General features: G+C 39.9%; 1 protein-coding gene across 2 annotated transcripts in view; it reads left to right on the top strand.

The window, feature by feature from the left end:
- LOC132829090 (UV excision repair protein RAD23 homolog B-like) overlaps positions 1 to 16,214 on the top strand; it is a 63,396-nt gene that overhangs the window by 30,005 nt on the left and 17,177 nt on the right. The window contains exons 2-6 of one of the 2 annotated variants that reach the window (XM_060846400.1): positions 4,315 to 4,396; positions 5,962 to 6,041; positions 9,314 to 9,651; positions 11,190 to 11,245; positions 12,677 to 12,798. In XM_060846400.1, coding sequence (XP_060702383.1) covers positions 4,315 to 4,396; positions 5,962 to 6,041; positions 9,314 to 9,651; positions 11,190 to 11,245; positions 12,677 to 12,798 — 678 coding nt within the window. Of the gene's footprint in view, positions 1 to 4,314; positions 4,397 to 5,961; positions 6,042 to 9,313; positions 9,652 to 11,189; positions 11,246 to 12,670; positions 12,799 to 16,214 lie in introns of both variants that reach the window. The other variant, XM_060846399.1, reaches the window with a different exon arrangement.

Below are 16,214 nucleotides of genomic sequence, written 5' to 3' on the forward strand. Positions count from 1 at the left end.
TCTTGGAGGAGGTGGAGGGCGTGGGTGATGTCTCGAAAGTATGTGGGGAGTTCCTGGACTAGGGGGGATAGGACAATGTTGAGGGAGGTAGAAATGAGTTCAGTGGGGCAGCAGCATGCTGAGACAATGGGTTGGCCAGAGACAGATACAGTAATTATATTTTTTCTTGCACACTATGCTCAGGAGTCTCAAAATTGTGGGTGGCACAGTGGGACAGCAGTTAGCACTGCTGCCTCACAGCACCAGAGACCCGGGTTCGATTCCTGCCTCAGGCGACTGACTGTGTGGAATTTGCCACATTCTCCTCGTGTCTGTGTGGGTTTCCTCCGGGTTCTCCAGTTTCCTCCCACAGTCCAAAGATGTGCTGGTCAAGTGAATTGGCCATGCTAAATTGCCTGTAGTGTTAGGTGAGAGGGTAAGTGTAGGGGTATGGGTGGGTTGCACTTTGGCGGGTTGGTGTGGACTTGATGGGCAGAAGGGCCTGTTTCCACACTGTAGGTAATCTAATCTAATCTAAACCTCACCACTAGAGGACTCCAACCTCCTTTTTTCCATGGGTCTCTAATTTCCTTTTTCCCAGAGGGACTTTATTCTCTGAATTTCAGGGGAACTTTAACCTCGCTTCCCAGTAACTTGTGATTCTGAGAGTGAACTCTGGCGTGCAATTGCATATGTTACCTCAGATATTCTGTCAGCACAAAGTCCTAAGGGTAGAGGGGTTGACTGAGTGGTAGGTTAAGGAGAGTAATCCCAGGTAAATTTTACCTCGTGGGCCCATCCATCTCTCCCAACCGGCACTCAGACTTATTCAGTTCAACATATACAGAGCTTCTTGGTGGAGTCCCACTGCTAGCACCAAATGTTAGGTTCTTTTTCTTGAAATTCTTACACACTTTATACACACTTTATGCAACTGCAATATACCAACCTCTCTAAACAGCCAAAGTTTATTAAGCAAGTACAAGCTGTGGAGCTTCTCTTGACATACTTTGCAAGCATTGTGAAGTGTGTTAAGTGATCCTCCACAGCTTGTACTTGCTTAAATTTTGGCAGTTTACAGAGGTTGGTATATTGCAGTTGCATAAAGTGTGTAAGAATCTCAAGAAAAAGACCCTAACAATTGGAGTGATAATGTCAAATGTTTACGGTTGTTGGAGATCTGTTATCTCACCTTGAAGATCTCTCTGCAGGAGCTCCTCGGAGGTTTGCTTCCCATTTCCCACGAGGGGAAGAAAAGCTTGAACTACTTTGGGATCAACATGCATGGTCTCTGTCCATATGAAAACTGGGAGATGTTGCACAAGCATTGATTGTGTACTGTTACAAATTGCAAAAACATTTAGCTTGATGGATTCTTTTCTATGCAATCTGGGTAACTTCATATCCCAGTCAACAACCATGGACTGTATTCAATCCTGTGAAGAAACTCCAACTTTGGAAAGCTGCTCAAACAAGTCGTCTTGAATTATCAGATGCAGAAATATATATTTTGAGTCTGTTATCTGACACTTCTGAAGCATATCTGTAAAATACATGTTACATGAGAAAACTAGTGATACCATCAACACAGCCTAAGGAAGCTTTTGTACTTAACCGGATGGACCACTGTACGAACACAAACAAGCATTTTTTACTTGACAACAGTGTGGCACAGACCACTGCAGCAGGAAGCCAAACATTATTCTCTTTATAAATGTGTGCTGTGTGTCTAGCTTGCGACTATTCAAAGGTCGCTGGTCAGCCAGTGGAGATGTTTCAAAGATACCCTAAACAGCTGACTTGAGAATTGGTTTTGCTCACAGTAGCTGGGAAGAGAACACATTGGTGAAACAGGTCTCATCATTATTGACAATCCAATGTGTTTCTGGCTTTGAAAGAGGTCAGATGGTAAAGATTAGAGACCCAAGACCTTTGTAAGCTCAAGAACGCACTCCAGAGTACCTCCTTTAGAATGTAGATTTTGGAGGGTTTTCTTTAGTGGTGTTATTCCCTTAGTCCTTTTGCTTCCTTTGCTTTTTTACCTTTTGCTATCTCCCCTTGCAATTCACTGCCTTCACCCCATCACTTAGTGTCTTGTTCTCTTCCTCCTTTCTCTCTGCCTTCCGTTCCTTACACCGATTGGCATCCTCCTTATTTACTAAGAAGAATAAATCAGTCTCTTATATTTTTAATGGATTTCTTAAATTGATTAGGGATAACATTACAGCCATATTGAGAGAGAATATTCCCGGGAGTACATCCAAGGGAATGTTTTTTGATTGAAACTGGGAAATAAGAAAGGGATGATCACCTTGTGGGGATTGTATTTAGGATCTCTCAATAGTCAGTGCGAAATTCACAAGCAAATTTTTAAAGAAATCTTGGGTATCTGTAAGAGTAATAGGTTGGTAATATAGAACATTACAACGCAGTATAGGCCCTTCAACCTTCAATGTTGCACCGACCTGTGGAACCAATTTGAAGCCTATCTGTTCTACGTTCTTCTGACATCTGTTCTATATCTATCACCCCTCAATTCAAAGCTATGTCCCCTCGCGCTAGCCATCACCATCCGGGGAAAAAGGCTCTCACTATCCACCCTCTAACCCTCTGATTATCTTCTATGTCTCAATTGAATCATCTCTCAACCACCACCTCTATCGAAAACAACCTCAAGTCCTTCAGTCTTTTCTCCTAAGACCTTCCCTTCATACCAGGCAATATCCTAGTAAATCGCCTTTGAACCTTTTCCAAAACTTCCACATCATTCCTATGATGCAGTGACCACAACTGTACATAATACTCCAAGTACGGCCGGACCAGAGTTTTGTACAGCTGCAACATGAGCTCATGGCTCCGAAAGTCAATCCTCTACCAATAAAAGCGAACACACTGCATGCCGCCTTAACAATCCTCTCGATCTGGGTTGCAACTTTCAGGGATCTATGTACATGGACACAGTGATCTCTCTGCTCATCAACACTACTAAGAATCTTACCATTTGCCCAGTACTCTGCATTCCTGTTGCTCCTTCCAAAGTGAATCACCTCACACTTTTCCACATTAAACTTCATTTGTCACCTCTCAGCCAGCTCTGCAGCTTATCTATGTCCCTCTGTAACCTGCAACTATCCATAACTCTACTGACCTTAATGTCATCTGCAAGTTATAAAAATGACAAACAGCAGTGGCCCCAAAACAGATCTTTGCAGGACACCACTAGTGACTGAACTCCAGGATTAACGTTTCCCATCCACCACCACCTTCTGTCTTCTTTCAGCTAAGTAGTTTGTGATCCAAACTGCTAAATCACCCTCAATCCCATGCCTCCGTATTTTGGGCAATAGCCTATCGTGGGGAACCTTAACAAATGCCTTACTGAAATCCATATACACCATGTCAGCCACTTTCCCCATATCCACCTTTTTAGTCACCTTTTCAAAAAGCTCAATAAGGTTTGTGAGACTACCTACCCTTCACAAAACTCTGTTGACTATCCCCACTCAACTTATTCCTTTCTAGATGATTATAAATCCTATCTCTTATAAACCTTTCCAACACTTTACCCACAACCAAAGTAAGACTCACTGATCTATAATTACCAGGGTTGTCTCTACTCCCCTTCTTGAACAAGGGGACAACATTTGCTATCCTCCGGTCTTCTGGCAGTATTCCTGTAGACAATGGCGACATAAAGATCAAAGCCAAAGGCTCGGCAATCTTCTCCCTGGCTTCCCAGAGATTACGCGGATAAATCCCATCCAGCTCAGGTGACTCACTTTCTGGAGTTGCTAATATCTCCTTGTGAACCTGAATCCAGTTTAGTCTAGTGGCCTGTATCTCAGTATTCTCATCAACACTCACTTTTTCCAGTGTAAATACTGACAAAAAGTATTCATTTAGCGCATCTCCTATCTCCTCTGACTCTTTCATGCAACTCTATCATGCAGAAGGTGGTGCATATATGGAATTATCTGCCAGAGGAAGTGATGAAGGCTGGTACAATTACAGCATTTTAAAAGGCATCTGGATGGGAATGTGAATAGGAAGGGTTTGGAGGGATATGAGCCAAGTGTTTAAAAGGGACTCGATTAATTTAGGATATCTGCTTAGTCTGGACGAGTTGAACGGAAGGGTCTGTTTTCATGTTGTACAGCTCTATGACTCTACAAAAATGATATTTTGATTGTGGGGAGCATGCTAACTTCTGTGTGGTGCTGGAAAAGTACAGCAGGTTAAGCAACGTCCAAGGAGCAGGAGGATCGTCATTTCGGGCATAAGCCTTTCATTGGGACTTTCCTAGCCACACGCTAACTTCTGTTGTTTATTCTTCAGGTAAAGGCGTTGAAGGAAAAGATTGAAGCAGAAAAAGGAAGTGATGCTTTTCCAGCAGCTGGGCAAAAGCTAATCTATGCAGGTAAGATGCAACTTAATTAGTTTTTCAAGGTATTTTAAGCTTAAAGACTTGATCTTTTCAGGTACTCACAGGACACATTCATATAGGGAGGTCAAATTAAGATTGTGGAAAAAGGCAAAGGCTATTTAACCTGTAGAACTTGCTCCGCCCATTCAATAAGATCATAGCTGATCTGTGACCTCCTCACTGCACTAACATTTGCCTCATATTCCATTGCCTATTCCTCAATATATGCAATTTTTAAAAAAGTCTACCAATCCCAGTTTTAAAATTTACAGTTGATCACCATTTGTGGAACAGTTCAAACTTTCTGCTGACCTTCTCATGTAGAAATGTTTCCTGATTTTGTTCCTGAAAGATCAGGTTCTAATTTTTATACTTAGAAAAAAAAACTAACTACACTCTCTGTTGCCCTTAATATCTTTAAAGCTTCAATCAAATTTCCCTTTGATTACTTAAATCTCATAAAATACAGCACTGGAATTTAAAAGTCTATCAATTTAATCCATGGAGTCTAGGTATCATTCTTGTAAATCTGCTGTATGATCTCTCCAAGGCTAATAGTGTATCACTTGAATTTCCTACTCCTTGGATGCTGCCTAACCTGCTGTGCTTTAACCAGCAACACATTTTCAGCTTAATAGTGTATCACTTTCAAGGTGTAATGCATAGGATTGCCTTTCTGGCTTAGCTGCCCAGGGCTTTTCTATAATTCATGTTTATCTGGCAAGAAAATGATTCCTAATTACCTGCCTTTGGGGTTCTGAGTACAGGAAATACAACTGGAAGATTCCACAAGGTGATGCGTGTCTAATCAGAGGCCATTTCTCTTGGCGTTTGTTGCTCTTTCAGCACAGCCTAATTCAGTAGTTTCACTTAGTCCAATGTGCTGTACAGAGTGGAGGTGATCAGTTTGCTGGGAACATGGGATGGCTTGGTACAGCAAAGTACAGGGGTGGAGAGGAGCAAGATGATTCAAGTTGGGGGAAGACAAGACCCTCTCCTTCCTGTGGAAGTGCCAGCCTCTTGAGGGACAACCCGTCAATATTGGTGGAGCAAGCCTGTGAATCCGTTGGATCCTGAGGAATGCTGTGGGGCTGTGAGAAAGAGCTGGAGGACTGAATGAGGGTGCAAGAGAAGGAGGCAAGTAGGGAGAGAGGGTATAGGAATGCAAGGAGAACCTATGAATCCTGAGTCTAATCCTTCACACATTTGCACATTCTGAACCTTTCTCTTCTTCCACCTCAACCCCTCTGTCTTCACCACCCCACCCCTTTCTGTCACTCTACATTTGGTTGTTCTCCAAAAACAAAAATGCCAAAATAGCCAAAAAACTTAGCACTCTCCATTGCACATCCACCAACATAATCACTAGGTTAATGTGTGATCTACTTCAGTGTAGTCATGCACTGTTGGTCCTATTTTACTTTAGCTGTGCAATTGTAGGCATACACTTTGAATGTGACTCTTCATAGTTAGGCAGTTATATCTAACCGATAAACTTTCAAAAGGGGAATTGTCTTCCTTGATTTTGTCATGTGTATCCATAAATGTTTTTGTTCCAGGAAAAATCCTCAATGATGACACGCAGCTTAAAGATTACAAAATTGATGAGAAGAACTTCGTAGTAGTTATGGTAACCAAGGTAAGTGACTGAGGTAGGATTTAAATGATGGAGCATGTATAATCATGATTTCTTAATGTTTTAAATGTATGGTGGACCTATTTCGTAAGTTGCATTCTATTTTAGGGGAAGCGAATGTGACGATGAACTAGTGACTTTATTTCCTACCAACTTCCTCACCTATAAAAGCCATCTCTATTCAGTTGGGTGGTGTGTGCAAAGAGGACAAGCTGATAAAATTGTTAATAAGGCAGAAGGAAGGGATTCTAATGTGTGTGGGGCTATTGAGGAACTGTTTTCAATGGCGAGAAACAGGCAGAGGATGATCACAGAAGCTGAGATTGTGTGATAGGGTGGAACCTAAAGGGTTGAACAAGGGATTTTTTTTTAAAATCCTTTTTGAAACCTTGTCCATGGGCATGTAGATGGAATTCAGAATGAATTGTTTGTGGATGATAGAAACAGTAGAGTTGGTAGGTCGTGCAAGGAAGACATTAAGTCTCAGACAATTAAGGTATGGACTAAGGTTTTTTGAATTAGAGTGGAATTGTGCTCTCTGTTAAGCACTGCACCTTGGTTCAGCATCTCGAGGGTTAATTTGAAGAGAGAGCCATCGTTTGTTTAAGGTTGTGCATGTATTTTCAGAGCTGGCAATATTCTTTCCTACTTCTCCTGCAATGCCTCATCTTAGATGCAAAAGGTATCAAGCACAGATGAACTAATAAGATAAAAATGGGTATCCAAGGTGAAAGGGAGACTGAGAGTGAATACTGGTTTTCCATGCCTGAAAGGTTGGTCAGAACCCTGAATATGGGGAATGGGGAGCATCACATCCACTTTTTATGATGGTAAAGGAGAATATGGAAAATACATTTTGGAATAAGGAGTGGGGATTTAGATGTAACTACCCTTGACATCAAGTCGGCATTTGAATAACTGTGGTACCTAGGCACCCAAGCAAAACTAGAGTCAATAGGAATTAAGCAGACAGCTATCTTGCATTTCTGGCACAAGGCAAGATGGTTGTGATTCTTGGAGGGCAGTCATCTCATCTCTGAACATCTCTGTAGGAGGTCATCAGGATAGTGTCCAATGTCCAGTCATCTTCAGCTGCTTCATTATCTTTCCTCCCTTATAAGGTCAGAAGTACAGATGTTTGCTAATAGTTAAAACAACTCAGATACTTAAGCATTGTGTCCAAATGCACTGAGATTATTCTAATATCTTGAATTAGGTTGACAAGCTTTCAAAACACATCTGTGCCACAAAAATGCCAGATAATGATAATCTCCAACAGGAGAAAATCTCACCATATATAGGGGGCCTAATGGTATTAATCCAGGCACTCAGGTAGTGTTCTGAGGACCTGGATTCAAATCCTGCCATGGCAGAGGGTGAAATTTGCAAACAACAAAAATATGGAATTACAAATTTAATGATGACCATGAAATCCTTGTTGGTTATCTGGTTCATTAGTGTCCTTTTTTTGACTCTGACTCTGTTTTGGAAAAGAATGGATGTATTAGGAATAGTCAGGGGGACTTGAGTCTTGAGCTGTGAACTGAATGCTGCTGTGCAACTGTTCTTTTATGTCTAGGCATATGGATGGTGACTGCAGCTTTTATTGATAATTCCTCTTGAACATTGGTTTGGAAAATGCTCTGCAGCTATCACTTCCTATTCCTGATTGTTTTTGCTATGCTGGAGTGGAGAGTGCTCAACATTTCAACTTTAAAATTGTGTTAAACAATGTTATGATTGTGAGTCATTTCAAGCATTCTTCCTGACATTCAGTTGAAGAACTGTTTTGGCAGGCTTTCAGTCTTTGCAAAGTTACTGCTTAGTGTGATCGAACCAAGGAAAGAAGTAAAGCACGTAGAAGAATAGTTTTATTGGCACATTCAATTCTGCTTTTCTTTACCCCTTCCCAAAAGAAATTGATCATTTTCATTGGGATCACTTGATTTCTTGGAAACAGCCATTCAGATCAACTGAATTCACATTTCATTATGGATTTAGGACAAATAATATTGGTAATTGATAAATTGCAACTGAATTCAATGGCTTTTATATTGGGGTAAGTCATAAGAAGTCACCAGTTCCCATTAGATGGGCCTTAGTTCTTTTTTAAGTCAATTCTTTATGCAAACTGCAGGTTGAGAACTGTGCCATGAGCACTGACCCCTCCATATTAAGCACATCTCAAAGAAACAATGTGTCTGTGTTTGGGAGTTGGAATCTCTTAGTTTGTGATAATCACCATTTTGTTAAAAATAAAGGCCTTCAAACCCAGGACTAAAATAACACATACTTCAGATCCCCAGTTGACTAAGGTACGTTTTGTCTGGACAAGCAGAACTTTTACATGGAATTTTTTTTTTCCCCTTATGCCCATGTTTAGGGTTTCAGAGACTTCTTGCTGACAGTTTTTAGTGATTTTTGTTTTATATATGCTGGATGTAAGTTCAGTTTTGAGATTGCAATATTCAATAATTTATAATTGTTACTTGTTGCCTCAAATGGAGGTTTTGTAAATTCTAAAAATAGCTGCTTTTTTTCTATGGCCTCAACAATGGTTTCTGAGGAAATATTAAAGCAACAGAACTTACCTTCGTCATCATCTCATAATTATTCACTGAAATAAAGTAATCAATCCAAAAACAGCATTGTGTGTCTGTTTCCTCCTTCCTTTTTTTTTAGGGCAATAAGGTTTTCCATTTTTTTTTTGTTTCTTCTCTTGCCATCTATGGCCTCTTTCCTTTTATTGTTGAAAAGGCAGGTGAATTGCTCCCAAACCTTTTTGGTGCTATTTCAAAGTCAGCATGAGGTTTTCTCCAATATTTCAAAATTCAGACAGGTGCTCTCTCAAAAATTTAAATACTGGGACTGGAGCTATTCATGTGACTGTCGTCATGTATGCAAGGTGTTCATTCTGGCAATTAAATGGAAGTTGTAGTCAGGCAGTTATGAAGCAAATGTTATTTGATTGAAACCAATCCTAGTCCTGAAAAAATGAGAAAACCAACTTTGCTTTGACCCTTCTACAGTTTGGGATGGACTAACCCATAACCCTCTTTGGGATCTACTGGAAGGTGTCCTTGCATAGTTCAGGAAGAAGAGCTGTCAATATGGACTCTCAAAGAAGCCTGTTTGATTCCTATTTGAGACTGACATAGAGTTGTTGACTTGGTTGGATGTGCTGAGGTACTCAGCACTCTTGTTTGTTTTACTATTATTCAGTGCAGCTGACCTCACTCCACATTAGTGCTTAACTTTTTCTTCTTTGAAAACAGCCTAAAGCAGCTCCTGTGCCTGCACAGCCAACAACACAACCTGCTCCAGTGCCTGCATCAGCGAGTACCGCTTCAGCTGTGTCCACCTCAACTACAACTTCAGCCACAGTTCCAGCTTCAACTGCAGTTCCAAGCTTAATTGCAGATTCAATTTCATCTTCAAGTCAACCTCCCAACTCTAACCCCACTCCAACCTCAGGTGCCACTTCTGTTGTCCCTGCCTCGCCTCCAGCTATTGTTCCAACATCTGATTCTTCTAGTCCAGTTACGGAGGAAAAGCCAAAGGAAGAAGAAACAACGGAAGAAACCAGTGCCGTTTCTGAAGCACTTAACCCAAGGTACAATAAAGTTGGGTAGGAAAAGTGCTGGATATTAATGCATATGATTTGGGCTGAAGTTAGGGAAGAAATCACCAGTACCCCAGGGGATGTCCTTTTGGGGCATCTCATTTAATTTTCAGGAAGTCCTTTCTCAGTTATGATTTGAAGGTTTTAAATTTACTTTCTGAGACTTAATTCCTACCTGCATGAACTAAGCAAATGGAAGAAAGAAGAAATGGCCTAATTTTCCACTGATGCATCTGATTTTTCAAAAGATCCAATCAGGCTAATGAAAATCTATTTTGGTCTCGAGCTGCTGTAAACTTTTGATTCCAGATATCTGGAACTGCTTGTAGTTACATTGAAATTTCAGGATGTGCAGAAATACAGCAGTTGATTATTCAGATTGAAGACTTGCAAAATGTGAATTTGTCAAGTTATGTTTGTTAAGACCTTTTTTTTCAATTTGACTTTTTGTTGAAAGTGTAGCACACCAACATCCTTCTGGGCAACAGCTAAATCTCTCCCCTGTCTTGTTCCCCCCCCTCACCCACCCACTCACCCACCTACCCACCCACCTTCCTGTTTTTCTTACTTGGTGTGCTTATCACAGCATGACATGATTGAGCTTGGGAACTCAATATATGCAGTGTTGTGAAAATGAGTCTATATTAGCGTTCTGTTGGAAAAGATATCGGGAATTCTAATACTTTGTACCCTTGTAGTGAGATTTTAAGCACGTTCTTAATTTCCAGATGCTCTTGTGGTCTAGTTTATCGTGGAATGATGATGCGATTGTACTCCTGAGTAAATAGGATGCATTTAGATAGTTAATAAGCCTGCGGGTGTTTCAGGAATTTAAAAAAAGTTTTTGATTAAAGCAATGTGTTGATGCTCTGTATTGTCCCAATATTAGAGCCACAATCCAGCCCTGATGATAAATAGAAGTATTTGACTGAACTTGTGAGCATTTGTTGTCCTTCTGTGTACCTTCTGGATGTCCAATTTCAGAACAAGGATATGTGGAAGCTGAGGAAAAAGCAACCTGCTTATCCTGCCTTGATTGGTTTATGGTGCAAAGAACAAATAGAATCAGAGTCAAACTGTTTGTTAAAATTGAATTTTAATTAACAGAGAATGTGATTATCCCAAGTGGATTTGCATTTTATTGCTTATGTAGTTTTGCAAGTTGTGCTATAATTGACAGTACATTGATAATTTACTGAGCAATCATTTCCAGTGTGGAATACAAGTTTATAGAAGCTTTGAACAGCCTCTTAACTAGCAAGCTATAATGAACTTTCCTTCATTGTTTGATGCCAACAATACAATTTGTTACTACATTAATCTCCGTGACCGTTGTCACTTAAGTTTCAAGTTTTGTGTTGAAATATTTACACGTCTTCAAGCCAGTGCAGTCTGAACTGATGCAATGTGTTCATGAGAATCTCTATGTTGTAGAATCTTGATTAGAACCATGCAATAATTTGATTGCTATGTTAAGGTGGCAGAGTGATGACTTAAATGTAACTGTAAATTTTAACCTGTTGTTCCAGATCTGTGGCTGAAGAAATTGACTTGAATTTGGTGGAAACAGCCTCGTCTACATTAGGTACACTGATTAAGGATATGTTACTGCTGAAATATTGGGCAATGAATATAGGTGTATTCAGGATTAATTTCACTGTCTTGCTGTACTGTTAATATGTTACATAAATTTGAATACTTCTCCTCTTTGCTTTCTCCCTATTTAATATGCATTTAAAATTTAAAAATAACCTACCTCTTCCTTCAACATATTCAGTGACTTGGCCTCCACAGCATTCTGATCCATTGGATCACTGCCTTTTGAATGAAGACATTTTTCCTCATCTCAGTTCTAAATGGCCTGTCCATACCGGAGACTGTGAATCCCTGGTTCTAGATGTCTCAACTAGGGATATGTTCTGTTAATAAATATTTTATAAAGGTTTGTCCATCATTTTTTTGCATACCAACGTGAGGCTAACTGGTCTATAATTCCCTGCTTTCTCCTGACCTTTTTTAAATAGACCTCTTATATTAGCCACTACCCCATAGGAACTGTTCTGGAGTTTACAGAATCTTAAAAGATGACCAACGCATCTACAATTGCTAGGGCTACTTCCTTAAGTACTCTAATGGAAACCACAAGACCCTGGGGATTTATTGTCACTTATTCCATCCATTTCTCCAACTCCATTTCCCGACTAAAACTGATTTCTTTCCATTCCTCCCTCTAGACCCTTTGTTCCCCAACATTTTTGGAACGTTATTCATGTCCTCCTTTTTAAAGGAGGACATTTTCTTTTCTTTTAATTTACATTTCCTTTCTTTAAATTCCTGCGGATAAGTTCCATGTAATGCATGCAAGAAGTAAATCCTTTTTTCTGCAGAACAAACATACCGCAAGGCTGTCACATTCTGGTTTCACTTATTCCATTGTGTAATCTGTACAGGCTACGTAAAACGAAGATCTGTACATGTTTTGTCTATAGTATAACTGGGTAAAATTCTAGTGTTTGCTCACAGAATTGCTATCCCTCCTAAACTGGCTGCAAAATTCACTTGTCAAAGATCAAGTGAATTGGGGTGGCACGGTGGCACAGTGGTTAGCACTGCTGCCTCACAGCGCCAGGGACCTGGGTTCAATTCCCGCCTCAGGCGACTGACTGCGTGGAGTTTGCACATTCTCCCCGTGTCTGTGTGGGTTTCCTCCGGGTGCTCCAGTTTCCTCCCACAGTCCAAAGATGTGCGGGTCAGGTGAATTGGCCATGCTAAATTGCCCGTAGTGTAAGGTAAGGGGTATGTGTAGGGGTATGGGTGGGTTGCGCTTCGGCGGGTCGGTGTGGACTTGTTGGGCCGAAGGGCCTGTTTCCACACTAAGTAATCTAATCACCTGGAATTTTCAATGTTTGATTTTAAAAAGTAAGAAATACTCTGTTATAATTTGTTGACACTTTGTGATCTGTCAAGGAATTTGGACTGGCATAGATTCACTTATGCACATTTACTCCAGTAACAGGGCAAGCCTATGAAAATTTGGTGGCAGAAATCATGTCGATGGGCTATGAACGGGAGCAGGTTCTTGCAGCACTGCGGGCAAGCTATAATAACCCTGACAGAGCTGTGGAATATCTTCTGACGGTGAGTTAAAGGTGGAGATTGAAACGTTTTAAGATATTGAAATATTTATTTTTGCTGTAGAGGGTGTTATTATTTTGTATCAAATTGCATGAGAGAAAATTGAAGATGACCAGTAAGATTGTCATTGACCTGAAAAATTAGCTTTCCACAAATGCCCTCAACATAGTCAATAATTCATGGAATTTATGTTTTTATTTCAGATTTGCGGCATCCACATTATTTTTATTTTAAAGAAGGAGCTTTGCCTTCAGTAGTGTTTAAAGCTATATCCATTCTGGAATTTTAACCCCTTCCCTGGCAACTTTTTTTTTGGAGAAAACGTTTCATTTTAAGACGAATTTTTGTATTGCTTTATTTTATAGTATTTTTAATGCTTGCACTCTCATTTGATGTATCCAAGCTTCTAAAAGAAGGTTCATACTCATTGTCATGTTCTGACCTCAACATCTGGGCGTAATTTCTAAAAAAAAAACAGAAAAAACCGAATGAGGGTGTGCCCAAAAGCAGTGCGTTGACGCTTCTTGCAATGCCTCAGATGGAAGAGACACAGCTACCAGACGTATGAGTCAACGAGTATACTCGTTTCTAGCTGAAAAGGGCCCAGAAATGTCGAGAATTGACGTATAAACTCGTCTGTGGCTGTTTTTGAAATTGTTTTGGACGAGTTTACTCGTCGCACTCTGAGAAAGACACATTGGGTGAAGACAAGTTAACTCGTCTTTGCTGGGTAAGGGGTTAATGTAATGAGGTACAAAACAAGCACTCTACTTACTAAGATCAACTAGAACCTGGGACCTTCTGGACGACTTGGCTTAGCATTATGCCAGGCACTGTCTTTTTTTAATGTACCATGAGGTCAGTCTTAAGTACATTGGTCACTGAAAGACACTTCTACTGAAAAATGTTGTGGAAACTATCAAACATTGAAATCTGCGGTGTGCTGATTTGGTGGCGACCAGAAGTAATAACCTACCTGCTACCTTAACATTGGAGCAGAGTGGCATAACGTTTTACAAGCACAGTGCTGGAGAAGTGAAACACATCTCGCAGCATCTGTGCAGAGAGAAACAGTCAATATATTGAGTTCAGAACTGAAAGAAATTGGAAAAGTTTTTACACATACCTGGCAAACGAAGGAGGAATGAAGAGAATAGATGGTGTAGAAGCTGAGTGCAAAAGATAAAGGTGTTGTTAATGATGGGGAACATGACAAAGATGTAAAATGGTATAAGTTAAGATGTGAAAGGGACAAACGGGGTTCTCTCTACTTGGTGGCGGGTCAGTAAACAAGACAAGGTTTGGTGGGAGGGGAAAAACAATGTAAGAAAAATAACAGACGTGTGGTCAGTTTCTGAAGTTGCTGAATTCAATCTTGAGACCTCATGGCTGTAAAATGCCTAAATAGGAAATTAATTGAATTTCTTTAAGCTTTATTGCACTTTATTGGAACATTGTAACAGGCCCACAGCAGAAATGTTGGCATGAAAGCAAGGTGGCTTATTGAAATGGCAAGCAACTAGAAGGTCAGGGCCATTCTTGTGGACAGAGTGAAGCTGTTTCACAAAACAGTCACCCAGTCGGTGTTTAATTTTGCCAATTTGCACACAATTTTCTGATTGGTATTTATGTTCCCTTATTGCGACTGTGGGAAAAATTGTATGTTGATTTCAAAATAGAGCACTTGAGCTCTGAGTACCTTGGTAATAATTTACTACTTCAACTCTATCATCCCATGCTATTTTGTCACCAACCAAGAGTTTATTTGGATGTGAGCAGTGAGATTATCTGATAGATTACTTTAGTGTATTGAGATTTTGTTGTCTGTCTTCTTGGAATCATAAGTATATATTTGTGATTCCTCAATAGTATGTTGTGGCCAACAAAATGGGATTATTGAAGCCTGTCCTGACTCTGCAGGAACGCTGAGTTAATGTACTCTGTATATAGCACCATGTCCTTAAAGGTTTCTTACTATTGGACTTAATTAAATAACTGGACTCGACTGTTAAAGGCAGTTCTTCTGAACTCTCACTTGCTGTTTTCTAGCTTCCTTGATAAATAAATATGCCAGAATTGTTTATAGTTTTAAACAGAATTGACTGCAAAATTCCTTCATTTACATAAAAGTAAAATAATGTGGATGCTGGAAACCTTAAATAAAAGCAGAAAATCCTGGAATTACTGAGCAGGTCAGAGGAATTTGTAGAAAGAAGTACTTAACATTACAAGTCAGTGACTATTCATCAAAACTGAAAAGGTAGAAATGTAATAATCTTTAAAACAGTGGAAGGGGACAAGGACAGGCCGAGCAAAAGGAAAGGCCTGTGATAGGGCTTGGTCTTCCCCGTGTCAAGGAGAGTACAACGTGAACAACAAATACAGTCAGCTAGATTGAAAGAACAACAGTAAATGTTTCGCTCGAGGGGTGGGAAAAGAAGTGATAAAAGGGCATTTTGCATCTCTTGTGCTTGAATGAGTAACTTTTGCTGAATGCCTGTTAAGTCCCAAAGTGTGTGCCTGCACTGCTGTAGCTCTTTATTTGAATTCTGCACTTTGCTCCCATGCTAATCTTTCTGTTCTTAGCCAGCTCCAATGAAGCTCAAAGCATATTTGAGGAACAGCATCTCATCTTTTGACTATGTGTTTGGAGTCTTCTGGACTCAATGTATCGAGTTCAATAATTTTTGATCATAACCTGTGTGACTTGTTCTGCTTTTATTTGTTTACTTGGTCTTGTCTTCTTTCTTTGTTTATTCCTTCATATTTTATTCGGGTAGCTGCGGTATAGCCATACATGCTTCATCTGGTCATATCTTTTTCCAATTTGCCCACAATCATTCTCATCGGCTTGTATGAGGAAATTTTTTTCTGTTCTGCTGTCTACCCCCATCACAGCTTTTTTTCCTGTATTTTCTTAACTCCTCCTGGTTTCTGCTGACTTAATACCAGTTTTTTTTAAAGTTCATTTAAAGGTCATCAGCCTGAATGTTAACTTTCTCTCCACAGATATTGCTTGACTTGAGTGTTTCCAGCATTTAATGTTATTTTTAAACAATTGAGATTGAGGCAATAGCTTGCAAATGTGCCTTAGTTTATTTTTCTTGCGTGTAAAATTGGCCTGACTGTATTAAAACTTCCTCTCGAGCAATTGTACAGCTATGGCAAAGGAACTATGCTTATTTCTTCCTGATTAAGGCAAGGAGTTACCAACTCAAGTCTGAAAAAAGAGTTGCCTATCTTGCCGGTGTTCAAAATGAAGTATGCTTGGTACTGACCTATTCTGACTTCTGAACAGTGGCTTGGTTTTGTAATTTTGATTGTTAATTTTGGGACAACTTTATTCATTTTTGCGTTGGTTGTTTCATAATATTAGGTTGGTTTGTAGTTTTGTCTTTTAGTTGTGGTGCAGGTAAAAT

Source organism: Hemiscyllium ocellatum, chromosome 28 (assembly GCF_020745735.1).
Source record: "Hemiscyllium ocellatum isolate sHemOce1 chromosome 28, sHemOce1.pat.X.cur, whole genome shotgun sequence".
In the NCBI taxonomy this organism is placed as follows: Eukaryota; Metazoa; Chordata; class Chondrichthyes; order Orectolobiformes; family Hemiscylliidae; genus Hemiscyllium; species Hemiscyllium ocellatum.